Source organism: Argiope bruennichi, chromosome X1, assembly GCF_947563725.1.
Source record: "Argiope bruennichi chromosome X1, qqArgBrue1.1, whole genome shotgun sequence".
Taxonomy (NCBI): domain Eukaryota; kingdom Metazoa; phylum Arthropoda; class Arachnida; order Araneae; family Araneidae; genus Argiope; species Argiope bruennichi.
In genome coordinates, this window is record NC_079162.1 from 19,685,381 (window position 1) to 19,706,027 (window position 20,647).

General features: G+C 29.4%; 1 protein-coding gene across 3 annotated transcripts in view; it reads left to right on the forward strand.

Annotated features, from left to right (window-relative positions):
- Nucleotides 1-7,455, forward strand: part of LOC129958755 (CTTNBP2 N-terminal-like protein) — a 43,145-nt gene extending 35,690 nt beyond the window's left edge. For all 3 annotated transcript variants that reach the window (XM_056071419.1, XM_056071420.1, XM_056071421.1), the window contains exon 7: nucleotides 6,977-7,455. In XM_056071419.1, coding sequence (XP_055927394.1) covers nucleotides 6,977-6,994 — 18 coding nt within the window. In that variant the 3' untranslated portion in view covers nucleotides 6,995-7,455. The remainder of the gene's footprint in view (nucleotides 1-6,976) is intronic.
- The last annotated feature ends 13,192 nt before the right edge of the window (nucleotides 7,456-20,647 follow it).

A 20,647-nucleotide genomic window follows, 5' to 3' on the forward strand; every position in this document is an offset into this window, starting at 1 on the left:
TAATTATTGCATATTAGTAAAAGGTCTTAATGTTTATTCTTGGTTTAAAGAATTATCTTCATTTAAATAATGAAGTTGCATCATTTTTCTCTTTCTTTTTTAGATACATGATTTTTAAAAAATACTCCACTTCTTCCCTTGGATAGAATTGTTGAATATAAAGAATAACTATAAATAGGTTGCTTGTGAATCTTTAAACAAATTCCCACTAATCTACTTAAGTGCTAAATTCATTTAGTTATACTGTTGAGATACATATTTTTTCCATTCAAAATGTGTAATATACACTTCATAAAGACGTTAACTTTATGTCAAAATAAAATAAATTATAGAAGGATTTACAAAATCTAAATCATTATCTTTATGAAAAGCCTATAAAATTATTACAAATAAATTATAGCTATAAACTTTTATTCTGTAACCCCCCCCCCCATTTAGGGAAGTTTATGTATATATGCATCTGTTATAGAACCTCAATAAAATATTTGTTTTAGCCATTATAGTGCTAAAAATAAAAATGCTTCCTCTGCTGTCTTTCTATTCTTTCTCTGCTTTCTTTTCCATTTGGGCTGAAGAGAAGTTAATTTTGCCAATTAATGTAGTTAAACTTTTTTATGGAAAAAATTAATAGCCTATAAAATACGTTTTGGAAAATATTAAAAAAGTTGTTTTATTTGGAACATTAATTTAATTGCTTTTGTTACCAACATATAAAAATGTAAATGGTATGTGTTTCTGAATAAATTATTAATTTGCCGTTTGCACATTTTATATTTTAAATGTATGGGCTATTAAATGAGAAACAAAATAGATTTTGTGATAGAATATTTTTTTTTTATATTTGCAAACATTTTTAGCAATTAAAAATAACTTTTAATAAAAATAGAGTTTTCCTCCTCATTTTCAAAATGTGTGCATGTTTGTGCTTTAATTGTAGAGAATAATCTGAAAATTGCTATTGGCATGTCTTGAGAAAAAAGGGAGGGAATGTTATATTCAAATGGAATTCTTCAACCGATACAATTTGATACTATGTAAAGTTATTCCATTTGACAGTTGAATAATAATTTTAAATATTTAAAATGAGCTGTAATTCATTATTAACATTTTTATTAATATACCTAACATTTTTTGATAGTGAACTATCTGTATAAAAGAAAAGAATACAGTGTAATATATTTTGTATTTAAACTCAAAAAAAAAAAAAATGTCACTGTAATTTTAAGTGAAATGTATACTTTTTCACCTATGTACATTTCTATTTTATTTTAAACATTTAGCATAACTTTTATATTACTTTCTTAAAATATTTTACTCAGCTTGCATTCTATATTTGATTTTAAGTTGTCTGTAAAGTACCTTATAATCATTGTAAGACACAACTTTAAACAGTTTAAATCTGTTGAGCATCCTTATTATTCCTTAGAAAATTATAAGAATGATCCTTCTTAGTTCAGTCATCATTCTTTGATTTAAAGATAAAGCTGAAAGGTATCATATATTAGAACATTATATTATTAATATTTAGTTATATAAAAGAAATTCAAAATTTGTGTTTTTGAAAGAAACATATATTTACTTCTTGTAATTCTAAATTTCACTTCTCTGTTTGTTTTTTAAATTTATTTTTCATTCCAATGAGATAGGTAATGGCAGAAAGATTTTCTTAATGTAAAATTTGGAGCTGCTATCATTCTATTATTTTTAGAGCATGTTTATATTTTATGAGATTACTGTAAATTTTGTTTGCTGCTAGCATACTTAATAAGTTTGTATCATTATTGTTATAATCTCCAAATTGAACAAAGTTATTTTTATACAATGCTTAGTTTGTTGTGGAAGTTCTGTAATTTTATGTGTTAAATACAAGTGAGAAATATAACATCTTTATTTTTAAATTGGCATTTGAGCATATGTGTTTGTTAACATGTTGTCTTATGAATTAAACAATTCTTTTATTAGTTTCAGTCGTTGAATGTGAATCCATGTTGTCTTGAAAAATGCACTTGGTAAATGCAGAAATGTAAGGTCACTTCGGAATATGAACAAAACATTGTGATAAACTAGTGACCAATAAAAATAGTTATAAATGCTATCTTAAGTTGTTAAAAGTTTTTATTATTTAACTGTTTGTTGTAAGTGAATTTTCTTAGTATGCCTATCTTTGCATAATTTAGTAATATTGATTTTTCTATTTGATGAAAATTTATGCATGGTTTATATTTTAGCATGTTTGTATTTATTATTTGAGATATTGTTGGTATGCATGTATCTAAAAAAAGTGGCATGCTAAAAAATAAAATTTTTAACCTTGAAAATTGCACCTTTTTATGTTGGAATTTTTCTTTGTGTTGTAGTTGTAAATTGCACACTGTTTCCTTTGTAGTATCTTAGTCTCCCATTAAAATGCTACTGTATTCAAATCATGCAATAAACAATCTTTAAAATAGGGCATCACAATTGTTTGCTTATCAGTGTGATGTTCTGTTAATTTGATAGAACGTTACAATTTGCACTTATTAATTGGATAATGCAACAGTTTCTTCTATTTTCACATTTTCACAAGGTAATGAAAGAAAAATAGTTAAACACTACATGTTTGCAGTCTTTTTAGTTTAGTGCATGCAATTTATAATAAAATGTTTCAATGGATGTGTAAGCCTGCTTGTAAAACCTTGATATGTTGTATTGTGACGCTAGAATTACTCTATAATGTACCATTTGCAAAATAATTCTCTGAATAACAAAATTATATTCTTATGAACTGATCATACTGCAAATTCATCGGTATGTCAATAGATTATATGTGCATTAAGAAAATATTAGAGTAAACATTTTAACATATTTTTTTAATTATTTATCAAAGAAAATGCTACTTATGTTATAGAAAAGCATTGAAAAACTTAATTATCTCAATAAGTAAATATACAAAAACTCCTATCTACTTATAAATTAATCTCTCAGAAAATCATTTACATCATTAATTAAAATTGGAGTTTGTATGCAATGTTAACAGCAAGTGATTTATAAGGAAATAAATAACTCTTTTTTTTTTATAAATAGAAAACATGTTGGTTTATTTGAAATTATACATTAAGTTTCACCTAAGTTCTCATGTTCATCTTAAATTGTGTCATCATATTTGCAAATTTTTGGATATTCTGATGCAAAATTATTTAAATTTTCATATTTCAGCCTGAAAAAGTACAAATTGAATATATACATATTCTGTTTATATTCAGTAAAACTATATTTTTTTTATTGTTTGAATTTTAAAAAATATTTAAGTTAAAGGCTACTAATAAATACTTGCATTTCAAAGTTTTATAACTCCTCACTTTCCCCCCTCTAATAACTCTTTAATGAATAAAATATACTTTGGTTTACTTTAAAGGTTTAATCTTTGTTTAGGAGGGAGTGTCTTCTACATTACCAAAATTTCCTTAGATATTTTTAGCATTTCAAATTTTTATTTTTATAGAATCTGAAATTTTTCATAAATTGCTCTTTCCCACTTGTTTTACATATTAGATAATTAAGCTTTTGAAAATGGTGCATAACATGAATATTTCCATTATGTTATTGATTTTTATAATAGTAATGGCGTTAATATTATACTGTTTGATAAATTCGTAAGATATATTTTTTTTAAAAAAATTTAATATTACTGAAAATTCTAATATTCTACTAAGAATTTTCTACTGTCTACTTTTAATGAAAAATTGTCATCTTGATATTTTATTAAATAGTTTTGGAACGAAAATAAATATCTGCGTTTCTCCTAATACTATTTTTTAATAATTAAAATGGCATTTCATATTTTTAGATGAAAGGTTTATCTTGGAAGAAGCGTTTTTATATGTGTAATTCATAAAACATTGGCAACAGAAGCGATACTGACAGTAAAACTGTATATTAGTTTACTTTTTTATAACCTTATACGGGGATATGTTTCTTCCGCGTTTTGGATTTTTCACCTTTCTCTGCTTTTTAAGAAATCTGCCATTTCATTGTTTAAAAGGGGTTATCTTAAAGATCAAATGGGCAGAAATCTCCATAAAACATAAATTCAGCTACAGGGAACTGCAGATCAGAAATTCCTAGCGTATATATAAGAATTTGTAAAGGAAATACCTGAAAAAGGTGTCACATGCCGAGAAATATTCGTCTTAAAAAAATAAGGTCCCAAGTCTCACTTTTTCCACATCTGAATCTTGAACAAATGGAGCTACTTAATGTACCAATGTTGACTGATGCTCAAAGACAAGCACGAATTAAGTCCTGTCACTGAAAGAAGTAAAAAAAAAAAAAAAAAAAGTCTAATGTGTTCCAGATATGCTGTAAAGGTAAATTAATCATTAAAGAAATGTTTACTAAATTATGCTTGTGAGGTATGTTTACAATAAAGCACTGGCCTTTCCCTCGTATTTGTTGTCCTACGTATATTTATATTTAACCAGGACGATATATTTCTTGAAGTGCCTTTGGGAAAAAGTCATATGCTATATATTTCTGGTTTTATAAATTAAAAAACAAAAGCCAACTGGGCTGTAGTATTAATAATTTTTTCTATACATTGACTATTCAATTTATTATTATGTCGTCTCTTTCCATCGCCCTTTGTTTCGTCCGCTTTTCGGATTTCCTGTTTTTTTTCCGTTTGGTCAATCCCTGCTTATAGTTGCTGGATCTTTTTTCTGATAAAGAAAGAGGGGAAAGAGTACAAATAGTGTTTTATTTATTTTTGCAATTAGGAACTATTTTATTAAAAAAATTTCTTAAATTCATCACGCGCTTAAAGAAAGAGAGAAAAAAAAGCAAGTGATTCGCGTATTTTTTATAAAATTCATTTACTGCAATATCATGACAGAAATTTTTTCCAGCATCAGCAAAACTAAGCAGTGCGGGAATAGTCTTGATGAATAATCATTTTTAAAAGCTTTTAATCATAAAAGAAATTTATTGGAAATTATAATCCTTTTATGTAATTCTGTTTTTGTTGTATATTTAAAAATAAATCTCATTTGTAAAATATTGTCTTTTAGTATGTATAATTATAATGTTGATGCCTCATATTTTAAAGCTCATATTGGATAAAAGCTAGGGTTAAAATATTTCCTATTCAAGCAAAATGTAAATTTATATCATGCTGTTGAAGATGAGAAAAAAACAGAAAAGTTTACACTACAAAATTGGATATTGCCCCAGTTTTTCAATGTTGCATTATCATAAGCAGCTTAAAAAAAAAAAAAAAAAAATAGATTTTAGGAAATCCAGTTATATCAGGTCTTTCCCCCTCCCCCTTAGAAATTAGCTTATATTGCCCGTTTGTTTGTTCTCATTACTTTCTACTGCAGAAAGTTTTCTTTTTAACTTTTATGCGGAATCATATATGTGGCATTTTATCATGTAATTTGATATTTAAGTAAATGTACTCTGTCCCCATTAATTCGAGTTGTGGTTATGTAACCTACGTTATTTAATTTATCGAGCTTTAGAATTGTATTTTCTTCTTATGTAACGCTTAGGAGAAATTGCTTATATACAGAGGATTTTAAACCATATTCTTACTATTGGATCAAATGCCATGAGGGCATTTTATTATTCTATCCACTTGCTCATGTTTTTATAGCAAAAGAGCTAGTTTTGGCCACCCCACAATGAATATTATGTATAAAATATGTATTTAAAATTATTTAATTCTCTGGTGCAAATTTTGAGAAATATGTATGCATGTTCATGAGATTTTCTTAGAGGATAAGCCTATTAAATTTGAAACCAATAGTAACTAACTTGTTAATGTGAGGATTTAATTTAAGTTTGTATCAGTCTGTAAATCGGCTGAAAAAGTAATTACTCAATTTATTTTACAATTGCCACCATTCTTCAAGCAATTTTTTGCAGAAATATGAATACTTATTTTTGTTAAACTCTTCCTACATATTTTGTCCAGTCAATCCTTCAGATATTTCTCTCTCTCTAGTTCTTCCAATTTCTGACCTTGAATATATGTTAACAGTTGCTCCTATATTCAATTTACTTTTTATTCTACATTAATTGTTCCTAGTGTACATATTTTGATTTTATTAATTTGATGTTCTGTTATCGTATAAATCCCGCTTTGCAATTTGGATGAATGGCAAAATGCTGTATGTCAGGAAAGGGAATAATCAGTATAAACATTATATTAGGAATATCGTTTTGAAGTTTTGTATTTGTATGTAAATAGTATTTGTAACTTATAAATCTATGTGTAAAATTAAGAAAAGAAAATATATTGATTTCAGTCATCTACAAAGTTTTATTCTAATCTGTTGATTGTTATTACATGAACTCATGCAAACTTTTACAAGTAATTTCATCCAAAAGAAAGTTTCATGTTTTATCAAACTAATGAAGATTTCTTTCTCTTTCAACTCACTATTTAAGTGGGATATTTATAAAATATATACTGTTTGCATAATCATTATTTAGTTATTTTACTTATTTATTTTGTATTATATACGTAGATATAAAATAAATTAAACATATGTAAATAAAGTTATTTAAATTATGAAGACATTATTCATTATATCTATATCAAAAGCTTCTTAATTATAATAATACAATATTCTTTGTCCACTCTCGAAAAATTTGGAACTTTGACTCTGTGTAAATATAGTTTAGGATAATATTATAAGCATCTACATAATTATCTTTTCTTCATAAAAAGAATATGTATGTAAAGATTAGAAGCTGAAACTTTTTTATTGTATTTAAGATTTATATAAATTAAATATTAAACCAGTAAATAGGCAGGAAAGTCATCTTGCTGACTCTGAATTATGCAGATAAATATAATATTTTGTTGGTGTTATTTCTATCTATTTTCTTTTTATGTAATCTTTCTCACTTCTTTTCTATGATGTTAATCTGTAAAACTGTTAAAATGAAAAAATCATGCAAATTGTTGAAGTTTTACGTATTTTTTTTTCAGGGAACGACCGCAACATGATAGAGGAATGTTTTTCTAGAAATATTCTAAAAGAATCTTCATATTACATACCTTCAAAATGGTGGCAAATCCCTGCAACTCAATAGCTAAAAGCTCTGATTAATGAAGATGGGTGCAAATACGTTCTGCAACAAATCCTACATTTACTACGAATGAGATTAAAAAATAGCAACATTCTTCTATATTTAGACAGAAGAATGACCCTGTAATTTAACAAATTGATCATTATTCTCGTGGCTGGAAGGTGTCATGGATTTCAGAAAAAGTCCAAGAAAGAGAAGCGGAATAGCATAGCAGTGCTTTTTAGTCATAAATGTGACTAGAATTTGGTCAACTTTTCAGTCGGTGTTTTAGTCTACATCTATAATGAATTGTAACACTTTGTTGTGCTGAGTTGTATCTAAAATTTCTAGAAAATGCATTTATTATTAAAATTAAAACATCTAGAAATTCTCTGTTCATTTAAATATTCTTACGAATTTAAGTATCATATAGCTCTAAAAATGTCTTATACGTTTTCAGCATTTTAATTTGATAAAATAATTTACCTTCTTTTGTTTGTGCATACTTAAAACATCTTCTAAGTACCGGCGTTATTTTAATAATCTCAGACGATATAAAAATTAATTATATCAATAATTTGTTTACTTATAAACACACTAAAAAAGGATTTTAAAATGCACTTAACAAAGATTCTTTTTTTAATCATTGGTTTTAGAAACTTGCTTCCCTTTGGCAGAAAAAACTTAATATGTATAGAATTTATTTATGTTACTGGACCAACTATATATACCATTTTTATACATGCTGGCATCTGCGAAAATATTTCAATTTGTTGGATGATTTCTTTTATGGTTTAGCTAATAAAACAAGTTTCATACTTCTCCATTGCTTAATTGTTTTCTGTTAACCAAGTAATATAATTTTTTCATTATTGTAAAAGATTATATGTAAAAGAATAAAAGTTCTGAAATCCCCTCCTTTACTTCAGGCATTAATTTTAATATTTACCGTCAAGAATTTTAATAAACTAAAAATAATAGATTTTAATTTTTAGCAATAAAATGTAGTGATTGAACAGATATGATAACATTCAAGCAAAATAACGTATTTTTTACTTTTTATATAATTTATTGAAATGAAGAAACTCCTTTGTACCTTTCGTTTTTAAGAATTTTTGTTTGACATCCTCTTCACTTAAATGCTTAATGATGCAGTTAGGATAAAATGTCCCTCTTTGATTATTTGTATTTTGAAGTTGTGTCCGTATGCATATATCATTTTTTTTTATGCCTGATTACATGCAACTAGGATGTATAGTCTGTGAAAAAAAGTTTCCAAATGCTGCTGGTATTCCGAAACTAATTGTTGTTCAATTAAATTGCAAATGCCTATAACTCTAGAAATGCTTTTAAATAAATGTATGAAATATTTATTCACGCAAGGGATCGTATTCGTATTTAGATTTACACAGATTCAGTTTATTTAATTAGTGACGCCCAATTCGGGATAAACATAAATTCTCGAGCTAAAATTAATTCAAATACTTAAAGCCATTGAAAAAAGTGTAAGGTCGCAAAATAAATGAAGGAAAAAAGTACACAACTTAATTGAAACGAAAACTTTAATATCACTCTTTCTTAGAAATCATAAATTTAGGTTATGAACTTTTATAAAATATAATCAAAGCATTACATGACATTTTAGAAATCTGATGCCACTTCATCTTGGAAATAATTATCCGAGGAAGTTTGATTGAAAGTCTGAAATCAGTATCCTGCAAATTCGCTTTTTCTTTTCCAATGACTTTAATCAATCGATCTGTCATCGTTGCAGCAAGTCCAGAATCAATTTCGTTTTTGATATTGTCCCATGCATCTCTGATCGAATTGATGAGTTCGCCTTTCCCTTGATTCTGCCGCACTCTTATAAACAAATTGCTTAAGTATGCCCCACATACTTTTCATTGGGTTAAATTCAAAAATTACACATTGTTGTGCGATTTTTGTTTCAATTTTAGACGAATGTTTCAGAAAATCAACAGCTACAAATTTTTAATTTCAGTTTGTTTTATTTAACATTAATTGTGGAAATTATCCAGAATTTGATTATTTTAAACAATATGACACTAGAATATCGTTCAATTATTTTTAAATAAACGCATTAAAAGCACGCATTTCAAATTTTTACTAAATCAAGTTTCATTGCTACGAATGATAAATTTTAAGAAAAACTTTGTTTCTTAGTGTAAAATTACTACATTTACAAGAGAAATGAAGAAAAAAAAATATTAACTGAATTACGTATGTTTGCATATATTTAAACAGCTGTAAATTTTTATTGTGTATCTTATCTATCATTTTGAATAGATATGTCTTAACATTTTATATCTGGAGATTTTTTGTTATGTAGAATCGAAAAACTTGGGCCATTGGTTTGGGAGAGGGAAATTTGAAGATAATGCAAATCATCATATAACTTTTTTAAAAGGTGCTACATTTTCAAAACTAAATATGTAAGTTGTCTCTTTTATAATTGCAGTTTGGATACTTTTAAAAGTGCCACTCCTGAATTGAATGACATATTTTTCATAAAATTACCTTTGATAGATTTATGACTAATCAAAAGTTCTTGAACAACAAAATATGAAGTATTCACTTTTTCAATCCCTGTGTATTTATTGCTTTTCTTGAAAGTTTATTATAGATAAACGATGATAGTGGCAAGAAGGTAATATTTGCAATATTGAAAGATATAGTTGATATTTAGGTGGAATATTAAGAGATAATTTGAAATTTATTGTCACGTATAAAAAGAAAAGGTTTACTTGAGCATAACATATTCGAAGCTCATAGTATCATTCTTAAGAAGGATGAAACAAACTTATCAACGGCAAAATAAAGTCGAAATTATTGATGGAGAAAAAGGGGATGCCAAAAACTGGAAGTGAAAATGTAACTCAAGAAAAAATGATATTCCGACTCTAGAATTATCAAACACTTAAAAGCGATGCTGCAAGAAAGCCCATAAACAAATAGAAAATGAAATAAGATGAAGAAGCCCATAGAAGATAGACTACATGTTTCAACTGTGGTGACTGGGACCATAAATCCAGGAATTAATAAAAAGCAGCAAGAATTAGAAATTCTAACAATGCGAGAGCTGCTATAAATGTGCCCTATTTGGCGTTTACTTCTAACATAAGAAATTAGGACCACACTTGGATTATGGTGCTACAGATCACATGACATACAAAAAAATAGAAGTACCAAAGCTTGTGGAGATACAACTCCATATTTGAAGTTACAAAATCTAAAACAGTTTAGGTCTCTAAGGTAGTCCACATTGTACCTTCGCTGTAAGAAGATGGTGAAGGTCCAATAAACATAGCACTTGCAAATGTTCTTATGTCCCAAAGTTGGGAAAGAAATACTTTCAATAGGAAGGATCAAAGAAAAAGGCTTAAAAATGGAGGACGAAAAATCAATCATGGATGATTCGAGATAAGCCACTTATTCTGTCTCCACGACCTCCGTTCCTTATTAAAAATAATTTTTTTAAAAATCTTCTTCATATTCCTCCCTAATCATTTTTCTTCCATACTTGACATCAAGTAGATTTAAATCATTATCATTCATGACATACAGAAAATAGAAGTATCAAAGTTTCACATATTAATAACCAACTTTCATGCATGAAAAATAATATCCATGTAGAGTGGTGCTTATTTTTTAACTATGATAATACTATCTTTTTATTTTCCCATTTTGTTCCTTTGTACGAAAAAAAAATCAAGTTAAATGTTAGCTCATTTAAACGTTATTTAGAAGTTGCTCAACAATAGTGAAGTTTTTAACGTATGCGTGGATATATATATCAGAATGTTAAGTATCCCCATTATTTTATAAATAAATCTTAAAAGTATTTTATCTTCGCATATATACCACTCAGAATGAGATACTAGCAAAACTGTCAAATAAAGCTTGAAATGTTATTCAAAGAGTGACAGCTTTAAAAGATAAACAAGGGTCGAAATTTATCATCTCAGCAAACTAAAGAATCGGCTTTCATTTTCAAATGGGTAAGCTTTTAAATGTTGATCATGCTAATATCTTAAGCAATAAATTAATGTTGCAAGAAAACAAGGTATTATTAACAGCATAAAAGAGGTGGATATGGATCAATGATAGAAATGGTCAAAATACTTGCTATAAGAGAGAAAAGTCCGAAAGCAGAAACAGGAAATTATAGAGTTAGATTCTATAATTGAATCTCCTACTGATACTGAAGCGTATAACAACTCAAACTCAACAGAAGGGACAAAAATGAGGGAAAAGGCTGCTAATATTATAACGGAAACAACCAAAAGCTTTGGATTCAATATTGATGAATTTGCTATAAATTTAGATTCAATTCGCCGCCAGAACAGAGCAAACAGCTCAGAAATATGCCAACATATAGGCTAAGTTTCAACCTAATATGCCTCTTTTTATCTATCTGCTGGGACAACAAATTATTTCTGGATCTTATTGGAAAAGATAAAGTGGGTCACCAACCTGTACTAGTTTCTAGAAAAGGAATTTCTCAGCTTCTACTACTTTGTCAGGCTTCCATCTACAGTAGCAGAAGCACAGATTGCAATAGTCTTTGAAACTTGAAAACTGGGGCATATCAAACAACATCCGTGCTATGTGTTTTACGCAACTAGTTCAGATACTGGTCTTCTGGAACAAAAGCATGAAAAAGAGCTCTTATCACTAGCATGCATTCATCATGTGATAGAATTGATCACTGGTTTTGAAATGGGAACCACATTTTCTCTGGAAATTCCATTATTAAAATATTTCAAAAAATATTGGGATTTATTGATAACTAGCCGCCTTTGGCGACCAGCCGGTTCGCCAATCTTAATGTTCGTTAAAATTTTAATAATTAAATATTTTATGCAATTCCTACTTTAATAGTTTCTTCATCAGAATATTTTAAAACTTCAAATTTTGATAGTCATATAATTCACTCATAATATTATAAAGGCCTTCAGTCATAACGTAATATGTATCTCTCTAATTTTCTGTTAGAATTTATGCTTTAAATTAAAGTGGAAAGGATTAATCTGCAATTAATATAATAATATTTTTTACTGAAACAAAGCATTTTTTTAATAATATGATTACTGAAAACAGAGTCACTGAGTGTTTAAACTTTATGGGCACTAAGAATATCTTTCTTAATTTATGTAATATCTCAAGAATTTGTCGACAAAATTTTCTCAGATTCATCACGAGCAGATAGATTAATTAACAATGTTTGATTTTAAATGCATCAAACATCAAGAAAATAAAGCGAATCGTTTAAAATAATCGTTTGAAAACAGATTTAAAAAAACTACTTAAAAACGATGTACTTAAAACTATAGGCATAAACAAAAAATATATAACTAACATAAATACAATTTAATTACAAAAGCATGCAACTAAAATAAAAATAATTCAAATCAAGTCCACATCCGTTGATAATATTTGTCAACAATCAGAACACAATGCGCAAGCGTGAATTTTCAACGCCAGTTTCGGTAACGCAAATGCGTGAATTTTTCTACGCCAGTTGGGGTAACGCAGATTAGAAACTTTTAATTTCCTTTATTCTGTTTTATTTTAATTCAAAAGTACTTCAGAATGAATCTGAAAGATCGATTAATTAACAATGTTTAATTTTAAATGCATCATACATTAAGAAAATAAACAGAATTGTTTGAAATAATCGGCCGAAAAATCTTATGCCTAGCCTCATTAGTGTGGGGGGAAAAAAACTGAAGCCTTACTGATTTGGCGGTGTCGAAAATGAGAAGATTTTTTTTGGCGGGAAAGTTAGTTTTTAATTAATAATTCAAAAAGAGGGACCCCAGGTGCACATTCCCGACCTCCAAGGTATGCATGTGCCTAATTTGTAGCTGTAGGTCGAACGGTCTGGCCTGTAGAGCACCAACACACACACACACACACACACATTGAGCTTTATGTAAGTATAGATGACCAGTGCGAAACTGGAATTTCATTTGACGCTGTTGCTGAACTTACAAAGCCTATAAAAGAAGATACCATTGACTTTGCAAAAAAGTATCTCGAATGGCAACGAAGTATCTGAATATTGAACAATTAATCGCCATAAATAATCAAGATCCTACAGATGACCATCTCAAAGCAGCTCAATATATAATGGAGGAAATTTTCTTCCATCCTGTTAACAAAAATGGTATCATAAACATCCTTCCCAACACATCAGCTGGCTGTCCATTTACAAAAGAAGCAATCGTCGTATTAGGATCCGATGGCATTCGACAACATCATCATTCAGCACATTTTCAAAAACTTTCCTGTCCTGGAACTTTTAACACCTGTCTCAAGTTTGCTAAATTTCCTGATTCTCTAAAAGTTGGAAACGTCGTTCTTTTTCTTAAACCTGGAAAATTAAGAGATGATGCATCTTCCTACCACTTCATCTCTCTATAGGGTCGTGGTGACCTGGTGGTAAGATCTTGGCTTCGGGATCGGAGGGTTCTAGTTTCGGGACCTGATTCCACCTAGCAACCGCCGTATAAGCGGGTCTGGTGCACATTAAATCTGTCGGGGCCAAACGTCCTCCCGCTGGTGTGGTACGGAAGTTTGGAGAGGAGGGGCTGCCAATTCAAGTATCACCCTCGTCAACTGACCGCGGTTCAAAATTTCGAGGGCCGTACCAAAATTGCTCTAATATTGCTTTAAAAAGGGATGCTAATATAACTAAATTAAACCCTATTACCAACAATTTGTAAAATCCTCAAGAAATTTCTCGTTCAACGTCCAAATTAATATCTTTAGAAATCAATAGTCTCGGCTATCTTCAGTGTGCATTCCGCTAGAGGAAATCAACAGAAATGGCCATAATGAAACTTTTTGATTCCATCCTCAAAGGGAAGGCAAATGACAAACGCGTCATTTGCGCGCATTTTTCTAGTGCTTTATCCTGTTGCCTTCAATAATATTCAATACAACGCGATAGAATTGCACTTAAAAGTAGTAAACGTCCTATGAATATCTTAAAATGTTTACATGACAGGAATATCATCTTAAATACGGGTGAACGGTCAGCTATCAGGAACCAGAAGAAGGCTGCCCAAAACGTTTTTGTAATGGACCAGTCTGTGTCAATACAATCGGTCCATATTGAGTGGGCCATGTCCTTTACCAGGCTGACTGAATTCCCCATCAAGATTGAAGAAGCGCGCTAGATTTTTCCTTTTTTAGGCATTACTGGAACTCGAAGTCACTACATTCTTCCTCCCCGATGAAAGAATTCATCAAAACAGACATTGGAATTCACAAGTTCGAAATATCACATATAAATCCAAATTCATATTGCAAAAGTTATAAAATTCAATTGATATACTAATCATGAAATTAAAGTTAAAAAATTAATGTCAGAAATACAAGATACAATTTACATCATAACAATAACATTAATTAGAATACCAATTTTAACAATCGATAAAATATGAAATTTACTCGATTACAATTTAAAGACTGTACAAAAATTGTACAGGGCATTTTATAATAGCTGTGACAATTTTTACAGTTGCCGATTCTACCTTGCAGTCTCATCCCTTAGGTACAACAATGGATGAATTGGATTGTTGGCTTTAAGCTGAATGTATTCTTTCTCAAATTCATTTCTCTGCAGAAGTTGAATCCAGTACTTTTCCGCATCAGACATTTCACTTGATGTGATTTCTCTAGTTTTCTTTACATGAGTAGCTTTACAGTTTATGTAACTGGTTACTTTGAAAATTTTGTTCGAGTCACTATAGTTATTATAACCTAGTAAAGGATGAAAACGTCCAACATTCATTTGCAAAGTCATCAGTACCTTCCGTCTTTCTTTTTCATCACAACGAAAGTCGTTTACAAGTATATACCTTGGTTCGTTACATGGGAGATATGTTTGTGAAAGCCTTGGAGGTCCTGAAAACCAAACTTCGTCGTTCACTAAACATTGGGCACTTATTTCTTTAATGAGTTTGTCTGCTGAGTTGTTTTTCACTTCACAATGATACCAGTGATTCGTAACTGTTTTTATTCTTAATTTCAGTCACACGGTTTCTTACAAACTGCTTCCAATCTTCAGTTTTCCCCTTAATCCAATGGATGCATAATTGAGAATCGCTTTTTTAGCGTGTTAATTTTTTTTTTTTTTTTTTTTTTTTTTTTTTTTTTTTTAGATAATTACTTATTTTTCCTAAAATTATTGCGCCTAATAATTCTAATCTTCGCAGCGTAAGTTTCTTTAAAGGTGCAAGAACTCTGTTTTTTGGTTCGTTACATTAGAGATTTGTTTGTGAAAGCTACGCAGGTGCTGAGGACAAAATTTCGTCGTTCACTAAAGATTGGGTTCTCATTTAGGACATCACGAAGCTTGTAATGCATATTTTGTTGTGAAATAAGCAACTGATCCGTAGCACCTGGGCATCGGAAAATATTTGAAGCTATAACGACTTTCAATTAATTTCATTGGAATATAAATTGCGAATTTTAAGATTTGTTAATATTTCTGTTTCTCTTAACCATTTCATAAATGTTGTCTTTATATCACTGAGAGCGCATTTGTCCAGTTGCCTACTCATCTCCAAAATCTTTTGTAATAATAGTTTTATTCTTACTGTAAAAGGATTCATTATACTAATAGGGTCAAATAGCATACTATTCTATACTTATAATAAAGCTCAATGTGTGTGTGTGTGTGTGTGTGTGTGTGTGTTGGCGCTCTACAGGCCAGACCGTTTGACCTACAGCTACCAAATTTGGTACATATATACCTTGGAGGTTGGGAATGTGCACCTGGGGTTCCTTTTTTCGAATTTTTAATTATTAATTAAAAACTAACTTTCCCGCCAAAAAAATCTTCCATTTTCCCCACCGCCAAATGAGTAAGGCTTCAATTTTTTTCTCCCAACAGTAATGAGGCTAGGGTTAACATTTTTCGGCGGATTATTTCAAACGATTCTGTTTATTTTCTTAATGTTTGATACATTTAAAATTAAACATTGTTAATGAATCGATCTTTCAGATTCATTCTGAAGTACTTTTGAATTAAAATAAAACAGAATAAAGGAAATTAAAAATTTCTAATCCGCATAGCGTTACCCCAACTGGCGTAGAAAAAATCACGTATTTTCGTTACGTAACTGGCGAAGAAAATTCACGCATGCGCATTCTGTTCTGATTGTTGCCATGACAACCGTTATCAATGGATGATTTAAATTATTTTTGGGTGAGTTGCATGCTTTTGTAAGTAAATTGTATTTATGTTAGTTATATATTTTTTGTATATGCTTATAGTTTTAAGTACATCGTTTTTTAAGTAGTTTTTTTAAAACCTGTTTTCAACCGTTTATTTTAAACGATTCGTTTTATTTTCTTAGTGTTTGATGCATTTAAATTTAAACATTGTTAATTAATCGATCTGCTCATAATGAATCTAAGAAAATTTTGTTGACAAACTCTTGAGATATTACATAAATTAAAAAAGATATTCTTTAGTGCCCATAAAGTTTAAACGCTGAGTGACTCTATTTTCAGTAATCAGATTATAAAAAAAATGCTTTGTTTCAGTAAACAATATTATTATATTAATTGAAGATTAATTCTTTCCACTTTAATTTAAAGCATAAATTCTACGGGTGCTAACAGAAAATTAGAGAGATACATATTACGTTATGACTGAAGGCCTTTATAATATTATGAATGAATTATATGACAATCAAAATTTGAAGTTTTAAAATATTTTGATGAAGAAGCTATTAAAGTAGGAATTGCATAAAATATTTAATTATTAAAATTTTAACGAACATTAAGATTGGCGAACCGGCTGGTCGCCAAAGGCGGCTAGTAGCTAATAAAATAACTCTTTTCGTTATCAGCTTGAGGTTTCTTATTTTTTCAAATTGATGGATGTCGAACATCATAATCTGGTTTGTATTGTCCTATATGATTTCCAGGATCTTTAATGGTATGCTCAGTTCTTCGGATGTCTCTCAGCAATCAACTTTAGCCCGTTTTCAAGCTACATTGAGAATCGAAGAATTTTTAGCTCATTTTCGAAGATTCATGCCAGTCTCCTTAAGTATGAAAATAATTTCATTGCTTAGATTTATAGCATCCTCATTGTCGGAGATGTCATTAATTAGGTCTCAACATAAAGGTTTTAAAGTATTTCGAACGTCTTTTCATATTCCATTTCAAATTTCTGTAAATGTTATCTTATGGTTACAATAAGCAAAAATGAATAGCATTTTGCGCCGAAGATTAATCGCTTGCACTGGGAAGTTTCAATATTGTAAGTGCTGAAATCGAGATTATAATCTTTCTACTTAATGCAAAATTTTTTTTTAGCCTTCTTTATCGATCCCTACCTCTTAAAAAGCGCGCTGAATATCCGCTCAAAATGCAAATTTATGTCATCTGAAACTCAAAGTAATTTTTAGTACATCAAAATTCAAATTTGATCCGTTTTCTAAGCAATCGTTTAATGATAACGCGTCCTTATTTTTGACGATGCATTAGAGGCTCTCCTTATCTTAATATTATATTTTTGTTTTCGTACTACAGCTTGGTGTGGATAAAATAGCTTTTGTCGATATTTTGATCTGAATTTAATTTTACCTGTCTTATAATACCGTCTCGCAAGTGTTCATTAATGATATCATTGTACCTGAAGGCTGCCGTGTAACGCCTGTGGAGCAATGTTTTCCTATGGAGTATTTCTAGCTTTTTTTAATGCAATCAAGTGTAATCGCTAGATGGAATAAGAAAGCAGGGGTAAATATCGTTTCATTCAATATCGTGAATATCGTATCATTTCATTAAAATTGCTTTGAGGAATGAAATAGGAGATGAATTTACGCATAACTTCTTTGGACACTTAGATTCTTAGAAAGTAGAACATGGATTTTTCGCTCGTTCTCGCCATGTACTGAGCAAAATATAAATATCGTTTCATTTTAAGTTTTCACCTAGGGAATTTTAAATATTTATTAAATATCTCAAAACGTCGACATATAAATAATTTTGCAAAAAATCTTATCACATGTAAAATAAAAATAACTTTATAGATTAGAATAAAAATAGCTTTATAGATAGGAATAGATAGGAGCTTCCATTTTTATTTCTTATTTCTAATGTATATTTCAAATGTCTTTAAAAATTTATAAAAAATATATTTTGATCATATTAGTTTTAAAATATTCTGCGCTTTCCCCCATAATCTTTTAACCCCGCCTATTTCACAGAGGAATGTACTGTAAACCTTCGCCCTGATCGCTGATTGATTGTTGCTCTTCTTACATTATAAAACCTTCCCTACATAGAGTAAATTCTTATTTATTTTTTGTTTGGTATCGCAGCTGTGGTCACATGTGGATTGTAATTACAATCCACATGTGTTTCTGCGAATGCAACCGAGTCGTGAGGAACAAGACTCATTCCACCTTATTTATAATTTTTTTACTTCTAAGTATATTTATATATAAATTATTTTCTTGCTCACCTTCTTTAAATATTGAGAGAAAAAAAATGTTTTTATTATTTTAATATAATAAAAATTTTAAAACAACCTTGTCCCGTATTGTAAATAAAAATAAATATGTTAAATATTCCAGTATTACAAATTTTTTTTAATTCGTGTGAAAAGAGTGGGCATAAGATTGCGTAGAATATTTGGCTGCGGACGCTTGTGTAGTTGCAACTTGAGTCTAGCGCATCACAATAAAAAAAAAAATTGTTCCCTAAATATATTTTTCTTGGGGAGGGTCTCTTTATTGAATTAGCTTAATTTTATATGGATCATAGAAATTCGAAAAAAAAAAAAAAAAAAAAGATTATACCATCGGAACAGGAGTTTCATCATAAGTGTCAGCAACTCCTGATTTCTCTTGATCTATTCGATGCTGAAGCTGCAGCATTAGAAAAAGCAACCACTAAACAAAAAGCGGTTTATTGTGAAGACAGGGATTTAACAAATATCGTAGTATCGGAAGGAGTAAAGTGTCAAAGTGCGTTTCCACTTTTAATTTTGAATTGCCCTTCTCATTTAAATAATTGTTGAATCGGAAGAAAATTCGAACTTTTTTAAAGTTAATTAAAGAAAGCTATGTTTTCTCAACAAAATATTAGCCTCTGGGGAAATTTTGACTGCCAAACCCAAGGAATTTCAAAGAAATTTTTGGTGTGATGTGAAACTGAAGATTTTGGGAGATTCCATATTGTATACTTTGATAAAATAGATGTAAATTAAGTAAATCAATGGATTAGAGCGAACATTTTCAAAATTGCTGCAATTTAGGAATTATAGAGTCCTGGATAAAGTGCGAAATTTGCTCAGTGTAGCTGTTTACCGTTTATCTATACGTGCGTAATTTCGAATTATAATTGGGTCCAGATTCGCATCGATTGTACTCAGATCCGGCGGCGACAGCTGGAAAATTCCCGAATGTTTAAGTATGGTTCTTGGTCACGTGCGAGAACTTGGAATAGATGGACCATATGCTGATAATTGCAACAACTCATTACAAATCTGGGGAAATTTTTCAAAAAAAAAAAAAATTGAAAGCTTTTTTTATATGATCGAAAACAAGCTGTCAGTATTTTGAAATCAGTATGTACAATTATCCAATGTACGTACAAAGTAATATCAAAGATTTTCATTAATTCTCTATCCTAATAGACACATATCGTACTGTATTTTTGTTTTGTTTCTTAAATTCAACTTTGTTTGCGTTCTGTTGTGAATGCTTTGTTTATATAATATTGTGTTTATATGATCTTGTATATAGCCTTATGTAACTTTCATATTCATATATCTTCCAATAAATGATTATTATTCTTCCATCTCTAACTCTACTAATGATAAAGGATAAAATGCGAGAGTGTCTATGTTTGTTCTGGCGCTGTACAAATCAGACCGTTTAACCTAGAGCGACAAAACTTAGCACATATGTACTTTAGAGAGTGGGAATGAGCATTTCTAAGGGATTTTAAAATTTTCATTTTAATTAATTAAAAATTAACGGAAATTTTCTCGTTTTACGTGATATTCTTGAAAACATAGATCAAGCGAATTACTCACTAATCAGTCAAGTTACATCCACAGTCAAATTGCAGTTTACTATGATAGAATAAGTAAACCTGATTGCCTTATACATCAAAAGAATTAATGTCTAATTAGAAATTCTTTAAATATTTTTTCTTCAGTATTTTCTCATTATTTTCTTTTTGTTTTCCTAATATTTCTGTTTGTAAATAGAATTAATTCTCATCTTTCAGCTTTCCCGTTATCTGTTTTGATTTCACGGTGGTTGTTGTCATGTGTAATTGTGTGTCTGCATAGTTTTTACTTACCGACATGCTTTTGTTAAACTTATTTTTATTACACACAAAAGCAGTCCAACCTAATGGGTTCGCTACTGATTAATCTTCTTTGTATTTCTTCTATTAAACAATTGAATTTTGGCGTTGGTAATGGGGCGAGGGTTAAGAGAAGTTATTGCCCTTATCAGGTGTGATTTGGCTTAAATTCAAAGTCGATTCAATATGTATCCGATATTTATTCGATAGTGACTATCAT